General features: G+C 48.9%; 8 protein-coding genes and 1 non-coding gene across 9 annotated transcripts; 4 read left to right on the top strand and 5 right to left on the bottom strand.

Annotated features, from left to right (window-relative positions):
• Positions 1 to 128: 128 nt before the first annotated feature.
• BC939DRAFT_403083 (RlpA-like double-psi beta-barrel-protein domain-containing protein-containing protein) lies at positions 129 to 377 on the bottom strand (the record flags this gene model as incomplete). Its single annotated transcript, XM_051552717.1, has 1 exon — positions 129 to 377. A coding segment is annotated over one exon (249 nt), but the record flags the coding sequence as incomplete, so codon positions are not given.
• A 1,297-nt stretch (positions 378 to 1,674) lies between these two features.
• BC939DRAFT_507741 (uncharacterized protein) lies at positions 1,675 to 3,624 on the bottom strand (the record flags this gene model as incomplete). Its single annotated transcript, XM_051560918.1, has 5 exons — positions 1,675 to 2,209; positions 2,313 to 2,508; positions 2,588 to 2,622; positions 2,718 to 3,306; positions 3,396 to 3,624. The coding sequence occupies 5 exons, from the start codon at positions 3,622 to 3,624 to the stop codon at positions 1,675 to 1,677; spliced, it is 1,584 nt and encodes a 527-aa protein (XP_051407123.1).
• Positions 3,625 to 4,435: 811 nt separating this feature from the next.
• On the top strand, positions 4,436 to 4,588 carry BC939DRAFT_384605 (ribosomal protein L32p; the record flags this gene model as incomplete). Its single annotated transcript, XM_051551791.1, has 1 exon — positions 4,436 to 4,588. A coding segment is annotated over one exon (153 nt), but the record flags the coding sequence as incomplete, so codon positions are not given.
• Positions 4,589 to 4,890: 302 nt separating this feature from the next.
• Positions 4,891 to 5,708, bottom strand: BC939DRAFT_481489 (MT-A70-domain-containing protein; the record flags this gene model as incomplete). The annotated part of the gene is made up of 2 exons (XM_051559030.1): positions 4,891 to 5,367; positions 5,472 to 5,708. 2 exons carry the CDS (start codon positions 5,706 to 5,708, stop codon positions 4,891 to 4,893), a joined length of 714 nt encoding a protein of 237 aa, XP_051407121.1.
• On the bottom strand, positions 5,495 to 6,612 carry BC939DRAFT_19037 (uncharacterized protein). Its single transcript, XM_051550524.1, has 2 exons — positions 5,825 to 6,612; positions 5,495 to 5,740 (listed from the first exon to the last, which is right to left on the bottom strand). The coding sequence occupies exons 1-2, from the start codon at positions 6,572 to 6,574 to the stop codon at positions 5,708 to 5,710; spliced, it is 783 nt and encodes a 260-aa protein (XP_051407120.1). The 5' UTR covers positions 6,575 to 6,612; the 3' UTR covers positions 5,495 to 5,707.
• Positions 6,613 to 7,883: 1,271 nt separating this feature from the next.
• On the top strand, positions 7,884 to 8,090 carry BC939DRAFT_380599 (Bromodomain-containing protein; the record flags this gene model as incomplete). Its single annotated transcript, XM_051551740.1, has 1 exon — positions 7,884 to 8,090. A coding segment is annotated over one exon (207 nt), but the record flags the coding sequence as incomplete, so codon positions are not given.
• A 3,517-nt stretch (positions 8,091 to 11,607) lies between these two features.
• On the top strand, positions 11,608 to 11,680 carry BC939DRAFT_t171. Its single transcript has one exon. It is a non-coding gene; the product is annotated as a tRNA-Gln (tRNA).
• Positions 11,679 to 12,490, top strand: BC939DRAFT_467069 (cytochrome c oxidase assembly protein COX16-domain-containing protein). The gene is made up of 2 exons (XM_051557723.1): positions 11,679 to 12,088; positions 12,205 to 12,490. Exons 1-2 carry the CDS (start codon positions 11,906 to 11,908, stop codon positions 12,421 to 12,423), a joined length of 402 nt encoding a protein of 133 aa, XP_051407118.1. The 5' UTR covers positions 11,679 to 11,905; the 3' UTR covers positions 12,424 to 12,490.
• On the bottom strand, positions 12,486 to 14,514 carry BC939DRAFT_467065 (uncharacterized protein). The gene is made up of 2 exons (XM_051557722.1): positions 13,869 to 14,514; positions 12,486 to 13,735 (listed from the first exon to the last, which is right to left on the bottom strand). Exons 1-2 carry the CDS (start codon positions 14,098 to 14,100, stop codon positions 12,609 to 12,611), a joined length of 1,359 nt encoding a protein of 452 aa, XP_051407117.1. The 5' UTR covers positions 14,101 to 14,514; the 3' UTR covers positions 12,486 to 12,608.
• Between the last annotated feature and the right edge of the window lie 7 nt (positions 14,515 to 14,521).

The raw sequence follows: 14,521 nt of genomic DNA, 5'->3' as shown, positions 1-14,521 counted from the left end.
TCAGTCTGAGTGCCTTGCTGCTCCTGTGCTTTATCTTCTTCACAATCATCTTGTACAATAAATATCCACAGTATCATTATCAAATGCAATGACTTTACGATGTTAATTCATGAGATATGGAACGCAATCTATGGGCATCGTTGCCAGCGAATGCGTACACGTCCTGCATCCAAATCTGCTATTTTTGCGAATGCGCCAGGCGAGAGGTCAACGGACCCGGACTTGCACCCTGGACACATGTCAACGATCTGGACTTGCACCGTGCCATTGGGACCTGCCACTTGAAGACATTGTCCACAGGCTGGCGATTTGCTTGCAATAGGAAACTGTCCAAAATCAGGTTTGTTCAATGCAGCAATCATATCATGGACCGAATTAATGTACAGGAACTCGCATGCGCCTTCCTGAAACTTGCCCACGCTGTTTTTAACAGAAGGGTCTGCGGAATATAAATGATAAAACGGAATGCTGTCAGGGTGAGACGTTCAGAAACAAGAAGCGAGAGAGGAGTCGCGCCGCAAGATTTTTTGTATTATTACCATAGAATGTTGCGTCGCCTTGACCATTCCGCGTCCATCCAGGTGCATCGCTATAGTTGATTGGCGGCTTCGGAATGCCCTGGTTATGTTTCTGTAGCTCTATTTCTGTTGCAGTATCACCATAACCACCACCCCCTCCACCACCTCCTCCGCCGATACCGCCACTGCTCCCAGACCCATACCATCCGCCGTTGTTGCCATCCCCACGATTACTCTTGCGACTCAGTAGGACGGCGAGCAGGACGATGAGTAAGATTAATAGCGTCGCAGTTGTAAACAGGATCGCAGCGAACCTCCGCCGGTGCCGTGAGACACGCGGGTGTCGAGCCATGAAGGTCTCAAGAAATGTCGGGGACATATTTCGAGAGCGCGAAAACTTTGAAGGGTTGTAGAAGGACTTTGAGGGAGGGGGTGGTGGTGGGACCGGAAGAGGGCGTGATTTTCCTTCGGCTTTCTCGAAATCCTGTAGGCGAGGGACATCGTCGTGTGGAGGAGGAGGTGGCGGGATAGGAGGGAGGTCTGCTAGTCTGTTATGATGATGACCTCGCGACTGTGAGCGGGCGGGGACAGCTGGCTCTGCTGAAGAGTGAGATTCCACCTTCTCGGTTCTTGTGCCTGAATTTGAGACTCGAACCATTATTGGTGGCGCTTTTGAGGGGGTTATGTGGAGAAGTAGGAGGCGATATATGATGAGGATGAAGAAGCAGAGTCAGATGAAGATGGGGATGAAGATGCTGATGCTGATGCGGATGCTGAGTGGAACGTGAGCGGGACGAAAAAAAGTAATGGCCTTTATTGCCTGTTTGCTTATTCAAGATACAAACATGCATGGCTCTCGTTTTACGTTTTATGGCCGTGCCACAGCAATCCAACCCGCCCCTTTGTCATTTCGGTTGCCATTAACTCAGTTCAGGGTCATCGATAGTATAGTCAAAGATCAGACGCTGAGCGAAGCCCTTTCTCAAAGGCTGGCCGTCATCCAAACGGACCTAAGCAAATGACGAAGTTTACGAGCTTATAAGGCGTCAAAGCTCCAACATCATTGTTAGCCAAACAAGTTACTCTAACCAATAATAGTCTCGATAGTCATTGACCACAGTCTACATCAACAATAAATAATATGTTTAAGGCAATCCTACTTCAATGGGTTCTTGACAACATAGTCAACGAAGAACTCCATTGCCTTGGTAATCTCCTCGCCCAAGGGGATGATCTCTTCGGGTGGCAAGATGAAACCGCTCCTTCCACCAGGGTTCGTGTCTGAGGGCCTCAGCTCAATCGTGTAAGAGTACACCTTCTGGCCATTGTTTGCCGCCGTGGCCTTTTCGCCATAGAACCAGTCGCTGCCTGCACCCGTAGTCTTGTACAAAGCAACAGAGGGTTCACTAATGTATTTCTTGCCGTGGACGGTCTTGATCAGGCTGACAATCTTGTCTCCGACAAACTTGTGTTCCTTCTCGTGCGGCGAAGGATCGGTCGTCCAACCCTCAGGACGAAGAACCAACTGAGAGTAGCAGTGGAAATCGATGGCGCCGACGATGCGCTTCTGCTGGCCGAAAAAGTCTTGCATGGCCTGAACCTCGGGCTCAGAGGCGGCATAAGGACCATGGTAGGTCTCACTCCATGGGAAACCGCTAGAACCGCCCTCAGCAAAGTGATCATCCCAATTTCTGCAGGCGAAGTACACATCGTGTTAGAATAGTTTAGTTTTCAAAAAAAAAAAAAAAAAAAAAAAAAAAAAAAAAAAAAAGAGAAAAAAAAAAAGCAACCTACCGGTTAAGATCTACTCCCCAAGCACCCAGACCGTTGCTACGACGGTTCTTGCGCCAGAGGCGGTTCCTAGTCCAAGTGTAGTCGTAGCCATCGACGTTCATGATGGGCACAATGATGAACTCGGTATCACGCAAGATGGCAGTGATGTTGTCGTTTTTGCCATAATTACTCGAGAAGTGATGCGAAAGATACTGCACTATTAAAGAATGGGACAAAGCGTTGTTAACTTTTGCACGGCATGCACAAATGCAAATTGAGGATGTCGTATAGCTTACCAGTGGATCCACCAGCCCATTCACGGGCATGCTGGCTATTGGCCACAAAAGTATGAGGGATATTGATAGTTAGTCAATGCTACCACCTCTTTCAAGGCGCTCGAAAAAAGTTATTGACCGCGATACTTACAGTCCTTGCCACCAGATTTGCGGCTTCTCGCGAACACTGCCGTCCTTCTCCTTTTCGGTCAGCTTAATGGCAAAGATGTCCCGGCCTTCAACGGTTTTACCAATGGAGGGGATATAGGTGATCAAGTCTGGGTAATCGTCCGCGAGTTGCAGGAAAAAGTCCTTGATCTCAGTATGCTCGTGGTAATTGCTGAACCAGGTGTCAAAGTCTACCCTCTTCTTATGCTTTTTCTTCAAGTCGGAGCTGCTCTGGAGATGCAAATCCATTGCAGTCATATAGACCTTGTCTGCATCTTCATCCGCGACCTGCTGGAGGTTTCTCTCGACAACCTGCCAGTCCTCCTCTCCTTCAGGGACGTCCTTACGACGCATAGCCAGCTGGAACTGCTCGAATTGCTTGTCCGTAAAGTGAGCCAGGACCATCTCCGACTCACGAGAGCGCGACCACACATCAAGGTATTCGAGCATGGTCTCAATTGGATCCTCAGGAGTCAAGGAGGCGAATTCATCGGGGACTGGGAATTGAATGTGATGCTTGCGGGCATTGAACCGAACGAGGGCGTGGTTCTCAAGCTCGCGTGGGTAGGTCACTATTGACAAGATGGAGCACGCACACAAATATCAACATGCATTCTAAGAAAACGTTTAAAGGACATAGAAAGGGTCTCAATGGGTGTACCTCTCCTGATGCCAAATGGCTCGTCGAAGTGCTCGATGCGTAAAGGCCCTCCATGACGACGACCGCCAAAGACAACTTGGACTCTGTCGTTGGGGTTGCCATTAGGGCCGATACTTAAGTCGTCAATGACAGAGACCTGATTATCGCCCATATGGCAGCGCTGTGCAGTCGACTTGGAAGCCAACAAGGCCAGTGTGAGCACCGCAGAGATGCTGAGAAACTTTTTCATGGTGAGGTGTTGGAATGAAGCGATGTAGAGAGGGATGAGATGAGGAATAGCGTGAGAGAAAGAGGAGAGGAGGGGGAAGGATCCTTCCCTGGCCAATTAGCCACCTATCATCTCACCCCCATGGAAATTGCGCAACGACCTTTGAATGCAGCTCAGTCTTTCGCGCGGCGGGTAGTACGCGCAGGGGAGTAAACACCCCATAAATGGAACGCATTCTTGCTCTCCACTTTTACTAGGATATGGTGAAAAAGGCGTAATTCCCTATTCCTAGTCCGTACATGTTTGACGGAGAAGGGCGAGGGTGGAATACGGGGCAAGTGGTGTGCTGCGAGCACTCTGCAGAACACCCGGCAGCCGATATGCGTTATTTAGATGCGACACCCTTGTTGTCCCTGGTATTTGGTCGTGTGCTAGGCAAGGGCGAAGTGCATGACAAACCTATAACTGTCTCGGAAAGGAAATCCATTCATCTTTGAAGTGGATCTAGGCGGTGGCTTGATGTAAACAATCGCCGTGGTTAGGTTCCTTGAACCCTTCCCAAGGACAATCGACCCAGCTCCACTTCGTTCATTCGTCTTTGCACAGCTCATCCCACACTATGTCGCTTCTCAGAGCCGCCTCAAGGGTAGCACAGCCCGCTCGCAACCTCAACACCCTTCGTGCTTTCAGCTCGTATTCGCTCGCTCACCTTTCGCCTAACTCAACAAACAACAGCAGCAACACAGCCCTCGCTGCTCAAGGCGTCTCTACGACGGTTCTCGGCCGCCTCGGCTCATATATCTCTGACCTGCTGCCATCAATCGTCTGGGCCGCTGTCCCCAAGAGCAAGACCTCTCATTCCAAGAAGCGCATGCGTCAGGCGACCAAGGGTCTCAAGGAACAGCGGAATATTGTCCAGTGCCCTGGATGCGGTCAAGCAAAGCTCATGCACCATCTCTGCACACACTGCTATCGGGACATGAAGGGCCGCGGCCCCTCAGCTACAACCGAGGCATAAGTCGGATTGGTTTAGGAAGGAGTAGGGCCAGCACACAGCCATCAATTGCCCCAACTTTCAGTATTCAGCAGCACGCACTCTTTTGAAACATTTTCTGGATACGCCATTCAAACACTCGGACTATAGATAAGCTGCCGCCATGGATCCTTCATCTTCCCATTCCTGCTTAATAAACTAAATCATCATGGACAATAACAATCGCAGGAACAGTTGGGCAGCGAACAATGCTGGATCATGGATAATGCGCCAGGGCGCCGAAAGATGTTTATTCAGCCAGAATTGCATTGGCCGACCGCACAAGGGTCAAGGGTCACGAGGTAGCCATCTTGGACAGTATATGGGTTGCTGGATGTCCTCCCGCAATACTGGTGTCGAATGGGCTCATTACCCCAGGATAGAACGCCCTCTTCTAAATTTCTGGCAAACAGCTCTAGCTGATTCAACGGTATCCTTGTGCTCGGTTGATTATCGCCCACGATTGAGTCGGGACAAGAGACCAGATCGGAAGGTGGTGTATCAGTTCTGGGGAAGAACTCTTCCTCCAAAAGTTTCATAAGGGAGGGCTTCCTCGAATGCTGGCCTGGAACGCTTACCAGCAATCTCTTATTGGAGCCTGAATCAAATGCTTGTCCTTTACCGGAAGACATTTGCTCCTTCTGCTGTTTTTGCCTGCCGATCAGTATGCCTTCATATGGTTTGCGGTGCCTATTATTTAGGCTCAAAACAGGTTCACCGCCCGTTGTCACCTACCAGCAAAAAAAAAAAAAAAAAGAAAAAAAAAGTGCAGGTTAGAAAGTGAAGAGTGTTTCGCATTTGCGGTCTGCTTGAAAGTACGTCGTGGGTGTCTTACCTTCAGCCAGGTCCAATGTGCCGCCAACTCAAGTCCCCATGCTGGAAACAGCTTTTCGATGACCACTCTCTTAATTTTGGCTCGATTTGTGATCCACACAGCCACTATACCGGGTTGACCACGCACCTCTGCTGTCCTAAGCAGATCTAGAATGGGTATCCTGAATAGATCGTAGAGATCTAGCGTCCTGTAGTGCTCCATTCGATCAACAGAAGCATTCTGCCAGGGCGGATCCATCACAACCACGTCAAACCCTCCTCTCTGCCGTGCTAAGATACATAAAAACGTATTAAAAGCTTGTTTTGAACACCTAATTGACGTCCCACTGAACTAGGAAGGAGATGCATACCTACGCTCTTTAAACCATCTATCCTATCGAGATCGGACACCACGAACCCAGATCGTGGAGGGATGAGATATAACGGTTCTCCTTTTATTGGAAACGATACAAGAGCTGGCTCAGAATGGTTGTTCGCTACCACTGCCTCGTAAATGTCGCTCAGATCGAGATGCTGCAATCCAGCTTCCAATTGAACGTTGTCAAATACAGGTACATCGTCCTTGATCGTGCTTTCGTCGTTGCCATGCCTTCTCGCCTTAACAGGCGTAGTAACAGTTGCAGAGGCGAATCCAGATCTGAGCATTCGTAATGTAGGCTGCAATTGAACCAGATCCAGTGTAAATGTGTCGTTCACTGGTGCGTCAACGCATGTCCCGTAAAAGTAATCATGTCGCATGCTGCTGACGAAAGAACGATAGTGATCCTGTTCTGCGAGAGAGCGAAACTCTGACTGAATCCATAGCTCAAGGTCCTGCTTAGGGACATGCGTTTCATTGACATCGTCCTTCGAGATCCTCAGCTTTTTGTGTGGCCGGGACGTAATTGACGTCGAGAAAGGTCCTGATGGCTCTGGTGTATCAGTAGAAGAGACGATAGGATCTGTGTCCACTGAGTTCGGATTGTGCTCTGTCGAAGGAGCGGGCCTGTCATAGGGCTGAGCGACACGAAAGGTTCCAGGGCGGACACGCCATCCTATAACTAGCTCCTGTATGGGCTCTAAAAGATATGTGTCTCCACGTTGTAGGACGATTCTCATCTGCATGGCATCTCTCTAGTCCTGATGGCAGGGGTCATGTCTCAGAAGGGCGAAGTTGCTCTGTGGATGGGGGTGCCGAATATCACGTGCAAGGTCTCCAAGTCACTAATTTTGAAAACAAAAAAAAATGACGAACCCACTGATCTGCAGTTGTTCTACGCCAAAGGACGACCATTTCGAATTTCCAACCACCACCCTCCCCTTCCAACCGAAAGAATTCGTTTTTTTTTTTATTTGTTACTGCATCTCTTATTTTTCATGGGTTCAACACGTTCCCCATCCACGAGCACTCTGGATCAGCACCATTCTCTTTATACCCACGCACACAGCAAGCGCAAATCAACATCTGTCAGTCCAGAGGACCTATACGACAACAGCACAGACACCGCAGCAGCGCCAAGGAAAAAGAAAAAGAAGAGCAAGAAGGAGCGCCATGACGACCGAAACGACGACCACTACGACCATCGCCATAACCAGGACAATGGCCACGCCAGACACGACGAAGCCCTCTCACCGCAACAGCCGCTTCAGAAACTTCCAAGAATCAAGATCTCCTTAAGGCTGCCTGCCAGCCCGGCCATTATTCCTCCTTCGCCTCCGACCCACAGCGGTAGCGGTAGCTCGACAAAGAAAAAGCGGAGGTTATCTGAACAGATCAGCATTGTCTCTGACGACGATGAGGACGAAGATCAGGAGGAAACGGAGAGCTATCATCACCATCAGCAATCCTTGGGCAACAATTCTGAGGACGACCAGGAACTGCACTCACCCTCCTTGCATAAGAAGAAGAAGAAGCACAAGCACAAACACAGGCATCGACACCCTAAGCATGGAGAGCAGGAGAACCGGTCACATGTACAGGAAGAGCAGGGAGGACAGGATAAACAGGAGGAACAGCAGGAGGAGCAGGAAGAGCAGGAACTGCAGGAAGAAGAGGAAGTGCTGTCAGACGTGAAGGATGATCAGGAAGATGATGCTGATAACGAGACAATAGCAGGATTGTCCACGATCATTGCTTCAGAGGCCAAGGATGATTCCGCTCGCGAGGGTTCTGCGCCCGCTATGACTAAGAGTGGGCGGAAAGGAAAGGCGCTGAAACGACCGTCGACACCAAAATCAACCATTCCAACCATACCAAAGAAGAAGGAGCTCTCAGTCATCTGTAACAAGTTGCTGGATAACTTTATTAGGTAACATTATAGATCATTGCGTTCGCAGATCAATGGGCAATTGATACCGCTATCGACATTGAATACTGACATTAATTACGTTACTGCACTTTTCGCCTTGTCATAGGAAGGATGTTTATGTCTTGTTTACAGAACCTGTAGACCCTATTCTCGTATCCGACTATTCGACTGTGATCAAAAATCCAATGGACTTTTCCACTATGCGAGCTAAAGTTGAGCGGAATTTTTATCCCAACATTGACGAATTTCTCAAGGATTTCCAGCTGGTCTGCGATAATGCTCGGCTCTATAATGCGAAGGACACACTCTACTGGAAACAGGCGGACAAGTTATGGGAGTGGGGCTCCAAAGCTATTGAACGCGAGCGAAAGTCAGTTTTGGACAAGGACGAGGAGATGTTGCGGACTGTCAAGGACGAGGAGACGGTTGATGTTGGCGGCATGGGTGACTACAATAACAGCAGTAGTACCTATGCCCCTGTAACTTCAAGCCGCGGGCCTCTTCTCAGCACCGATACGGCTCTCGATGTAATCAACCTGATTCTGGCATGGTTGAACCTTTGTTTTTCTTTTATGTGATTTTAATACAGACGCTGCTTACTTTTTGGATAATAGTCGCCAATCTCTTTTGCGGATTCTGGACGGTCTCATACACCGCAGCAGTATAGGAAAACCAAGAAGATCAAGTACCGAAGAGACGGAACTATTGCCTTCTCGTACGCCACAGATGGCTCCATCGACCCCGCATCTCATCCGGACCCGTGGTCTCTTGTTCCTGTTGTCCAAGACTTTGGGTCTGCACCGTTGGTCTGCCCGCTCGTCGAGACGAATCCGAATTACAATGGACAGTACCTGGACGACTACCCTTACTGGAAGGCACCGAGGACCGCATTTCGCTCAGCTGTTTATCAGGACTACGGACCGTACGCGATTCTTGGAAAACCTGCGCCAGATATGGGGGGCGCCTCTGGTGTGCAAAACATACCGGCCTACACAGGAATGGTTTTCGGAGACGAGAAGGGCGAGGCCTATGTTCGTAGTCTGGCCATGTTTCTGGATGGCATTGTGAGCGAGTCTGAATTGGCAACGATGAGTCAGGATGACGCCGCAGGATTATTAGAGATCCAGGAGTACGTGCGAAAGAAGGTTGAAACTCTCACCAGAGGAGCGAGCACAATTGTCGACAAGGTCGTAGCAGTGGTCCGCGAGGAAAGAACTGGAAAGGCCTCTACCATTGATACCCGTGTGACAACAAATTTATGGCGTCAGGAGCTGGGCGACAATGATAAGTTCAGCAATGCATCTACGGACGGTAAGGAGTTAAAGGAGAGCGACGAGAAGACTCCCACTGCTCAGCCCAGCAAAGCGCTGCAGATGGATGATTCGCAAGGAGACAAGGATGCTGATATGACAGATTCTGATCAGAGTGTGAGGCAGGAAAATTCAACAGAAGTAAAGATGGAGGACGTCCAGGATTCTTTAAATCAGAAGGGAGCAAAGAGCGTTGATTCCACTAGCCAACAGGATGGCGCTTCGAAAGATCCAGTGGAGGAAGAGGAGCGGATACTTAACAGCTCTCATGGCGAAGTCGATATGGAGATGAAGGAAGAAAAGGAGGAGGCCCCGGTCTCACCATCCACATCAGAATGGATTGATATTCGTCAAGTTGTGCGCGACATTCGTGCCTGGCCAAAGATTCTACGCGAGAAGACTGACTATGAATCCTGGCGACAGCTAAAAATCGAACTGGACAGCCTTCTACTGGCTTCTCAGCGCTCTACTCCGTCGATTGAAGCTGCCTCAGCAGACGAGATGAAGGTGCTGTGGGGTAAGAGCTGGACTGGCGGTAATTCGGAGGAGAGTAAGAAATGGGTGCGAGAATATCTGGAGCAGAACTCGGAGGATATGAAACAGGTCGTTCGACTCCTGGCCACGAAGGTCCCTGAATCCAAGAGTGCTGCTATCTTGGCCGCGACATCTATGGCTCCCTCGCCTGTGCCTGGAAGTGTAACCGGTTCACCAACGACTTCGGTGACCGCTGCTGCATCTACAGCGACGACTCACGCTGCTTCAGCCACATCAGATGAGCAGGAAAAAGCGCTGTTGGAACGACTGATTGCCAGCATCCGTAAGCGTCTTGTCGAAATGGCCCAGTATGTGCCCCTCTCTGAAATTAATCCCCAGCGGCTTCCGCCTCCAACTGCCCCACCCACGTCCTCCGCCGCAGACCAATCTCAGAAGGATTCTAGCTCTACCACGTAATTATACAACAACGATGGCAACAACACAAAAAAAAAAAAAAAAAAAAACCATAAAAAAACCATAAAGAACGATGTACAATACCAACCATGTAGCCCCCTCTTTGTTATTTGCTTGCCAGTATGCCCGTAAGTGCTTCTTGCTCTTGTTAGTCGGAATTGGTTATTTTTTGTCTTCATCGTGGAAAGAAATACGAAGCCACTGTTTGTGCCCCACGATATCTCAGTTCTGTCAAATCCATTGCTATTTATGCCCTGCATCTGGCCATCAACGCATCCATACTGTGCAACAAAATTGTGATTTTGTCAAGACACCCAATGTGGTATGCTTCGGAAAGCCTTCGTAAATAGCCTATTTGGCTTAAAAACGGTGATACTGACGATCTGCGTATATAAAGGCCGCCGTTTTCCGTCATCTCATCAACTGAACCGACCCTCCCAGTCTTTCTTCCTTTCTTCAAGCCCTTGCTCTGCACCTACTCGTCCCTCGAATTGATGTTGCATTTGTACCAAACCCAAACATCCCGATACGAGGTACATTGGCTATGTTTACAAGGCTGATGCCATATACAGATTCATAATAGCGTATTGTCCTTTGACAGAAGCCTAGTCCCTTTTCTGTCGACATTCATTAATTGGCGACGGATGGGTCACTTTAAAAGGTGAAAGAACGCATATATTTGAGATGGCCGGTTTCCAGGGACGCAAGATGTACAAGGAATGGTGCTCCTCAACGCGTATGACTTCCAGCAGCTATTAGAGGCGCGAGGTCAGTGGAGCACGAACAAAACGCACTCCGTTTTTACACGGTTAGATTTTGCTTGCGTTCGTCCCTCAAGTCAACTTTATCGGATGGTCTGATGGTCTACTCTCACTTATCCCCATACAATGGCTCAGGACAGATGGAGGCAATCCATGTTGGTTCGGAAAGAGAAATAAGGCTGCAGCAATATACGCGGCACGAAGAGATTGGTAAGGTATTTTCCCATTTTGTCATGACCTTTTTTTTTTAACTGTTGTAGGAAATAAAGATATGCTAACCCACAGCTGCTACAAAGGAATGTGCAATAGGGTCCAGGAAATCACGATACGCGGCCCTACCGCTCGCGTCGTAAAGTGAAGTGAAGTGAAGTACGGACATTGTTGGAACACCTCAAAACAGCTGTCACAATAAATGTAGCGATGAGTCGCGTTTCCTTATAGTTTCAGGTAGACATCTTAACATGGTCCGCAAAGTTGTGCAATTATAGGATATGTGCTTTTTTTTTTTTTTTTTTATTCAACATGGCCTCCGAGAGAGAACAATCAGTGCTGGTTTCCTAGTGAATAGTCTCTGAGACTTGTGTCTATCTGGCCCTAAATCTTCTAGTGTGGCAGTCGCACCATCTCCAACAACTTCACTGTAACCTCCCTAAGCGTCCCGAGGTCTTTCTCCTGCGATCCGCTCGGCTAGCTGGCAGGCTCCTCACCTGCAGCAATTATAGGATATGTGCATATAGGGAATGCGTGCAATAAAGGGTCTATGCAATTAAGGAAAGTAACTATAGGTGTGATATGTAGATCTATAGGCCACAGCAGCGCGTGCCCAGAAAGGTTTCGTGTTGTAATTGGTTAGCAATCAAGACTCTGAATCTTGCAATCCGAGTTCGAGTCTCGGCGAGACCTCTTTTTTTGCTTTGTGCCGATTCCGGCAGCCCGGTTCCCCGAGGGAGAGAGAGAGAGAGTTTCTTTTTGCATTGTTCTTCTGTAACCACTTTCTCCCACCGCAGTTCTATTCAATCGGCTCGATCTTTTTTTTGGCTTTTTACCGAGCACAAAACGATTCGTGATCTTTGAAGGACCTCACATTTGCATTGAGATTACTTGCCGAATCCAGGACACAGGACAACCATGGTATTTGCTAACAAGACATACGGAGTCGCCACGCCGGCGGACAAGTTCGCACAGTCCATCAAAAAGAGACCCGTTCTGTACTTTGGGCTGCCTTTTGTGCTCACAGTAGTCGCAGGGTCGTTTGCGCTCTCGGAGCTGACCGCCACGAAATATAATGTCCATGATAACCGGACCAAAACTGTATGTCACCCCCGCCTGCAGGGGAATTTGTTCCGCAATAAGTCTTGATAATGGTGCAACTTCCCCACTAACACCTGTCGCGCGTTTTCCTCTCATTTCGCTGATCGGGAATATAGATGACCAAGGAAGAAGGACTCAAGCTGTCCAAGAACAGGAGAAGACTGGATCTGAAGGAAGAGTATTGGAGACTACAGGCACAGGATATTGACGACAATTGGGAGATCAAGCGGGTTGATAGCGAACCTGTGCCTGGGGTCACCACCTCGCCCACAATGGCCTCCTCATCAAAACCATCACCAGTAGCAGCACCATCGTCACCACCATCATCAAAATGAGTATCACAGGCACTCCATCTTTTCAGAAGACCCATCGTTCAGATAAAGAAAAACCAATTATCCATAACACAATGCTTCCTCGCTTGAATTTTGCTTGAATCCAGCTATCGGGATCACATATATATGTCTACGACACATGATGGATAGAAATCTAAGTCTTTCTGGAAGTTGTTAAACGCCATCATTCAAAGGTTTGAGGTCTGGGCAGGTTGGGTCAACAACTTCTCAACCATGGGCCAGACCTGCTTGCGGGTGCATGTGCTGTTGTGCTGTAAATAAGCCCGTCTGCCTCTGCTGACAAGGTCCGCTGTATCAACAAGAGTTGTCCGCTCCAGCTGCAAATCTGAAATCTTCTCCATCTGACCCGGAATATCCATGACTGAACTTGAGATTGGGTTCACAATCACCTGCCGTTGGTATCCACCATGCTCTTCGCCCGGATCATCCGCCAACAGGACGATGCACAAGTCGAGCGTGCGGTTCTTGGCCCATTGATCGATTGCCTGATGAATGCTCTCTTTGCCATCACGGTCAACGTACTTGGCCATCAGTCCAATGACGCTGCTGATGCCGACCTTGACCTCTTGGTTGCCGGGATGCTGGATTACTGTCCACTCCTTATAATCCTTCCTCAGCAGATCGTAGCATGAGAGTCTGGAGGTGTCCTTTCGGGCATCGTCGATCCTGCGATAGAGCTCCTCCATAGATTCCAGATGGGCGTAAGGGAAAATCAAGTTCGCCATGGCGGTGTCCAAGGGCTTGACCTTTTTCATGGCAGGGTTCAAGTTCATAGTGTCAATCAAAATGGGCCCCAGCAGCAATCTGGCTACCTGCTGTACCCAGGAGGGACACTTCTCATTGTCGTTGCTAGTTTCCTTCTCGTCCTCGTCGATCGCGGCAATGGCGTTCTTGAAAAACTCGTCCGCTACCAGACTAGTGCATGATCCAACCATCTCAATCCTTCGTGGATTGGCCGTATCAAAGTACAGATTTTCGTCCGCGTGATGATCGATGACTCCGACGACCTTGGCATCTTTCAATGAGGACATGGTGCCCGCAATCTTGTTGTGGTCGACTAGGAATAACAAGAGCTGGTCCTTGGACAGAAGCTGTTCAAAGATCGGGAGTTGATCTCTGAAAAAGAGCTGGTCGCGGTTGATATGATTGGCGGAGAGGACGTATTCGACATCGGACCGGAGGGCCAGGTCGGCCTGAGGGATGTTGAGAAACGGAACGACGATCGTATTCTTGTTGGCTTGGAGACGCGACAAGAAAAAAGATGTGGTCAAAGCTGAAATGATCGAGTCAAGGTCTAGGTCGGACAACGATATGAATCGAAGGTTCGTCAGCTATGTTTTCATCTTCAATTGCTTCGCCCAAAGTCGGTCCCAGGGGAACACTTCTCTTTTCAAGGATGCGATCGCACCAACATTCCGATTCCTTACCAGCTGATTCGTTCCCTGTGACGAGGATGACATTCGCAGCAGGCTCTGACTCGAGCCGCGAGCGAATCGTTGCAAGAAAGGTGTCCATTGAGATGTGTGCTCTAGCTGCGTAGAGGGCGACGGTGGAGGTTGAGGTCAAGGTGCCAAAGGGAAATTGCTCATTTGTGGGAGCGCATCGATGATGACGACAAAAACTGCCAGCAAAAGCACGCGCCGAGGCGCGACTGTTCATTTCATTATTATGCAGTGGAAGACATCCTATTATGCGCAACGAGACAGAAAGGTGGAGGAAGGAGGTGTGGAATGATAACAAGAATAAATAGATAGCAACGAACTACTGGCCTTTTGGACTTGGACGGTATGACACACAAGAAAAGGATAGCAGCCCGCCCACCAGCAATTTGCCAACAGGAAACGACGAACCTAACCGCCAAATTGCAAGCTCTTGACAGAATGAACAGTCCATAGATACCACGCGAAACGCCTTTCTTAACCAGCACACTATTCATTCCTGCCCAGTTTTATCGCTTGATGTGGCAACATATTAATAACCTAACCGTCGGGCAATTGCCTTTAGGCAGTTGGACTAACGCGTGAAAAAAGCATCAAAGTTTCTCGCGTTCCCTGTTTTGGTCAGTAAGTAGACAAAAACA

This window comes from Gamsiella multidivaricata (genome assembly GCF_025024155.1).
Source record: "Gamsiella multidivaricata strain RSA 2152 chromosome Unknown BC939scaffold_104, whole genome shotgun sequence".
NCBI classification, from domain to species: domain Eukaryota; kingdom Fungi; phylum Mortierellomycota; class Mortierellomycetes; order Mortierellales; family Mortierellaceae; genus Gamsiella; species Gamsiella multidivaricata.
This window is presented reverse-complemented; position numbering and strand designations above follow the sequence as displayed.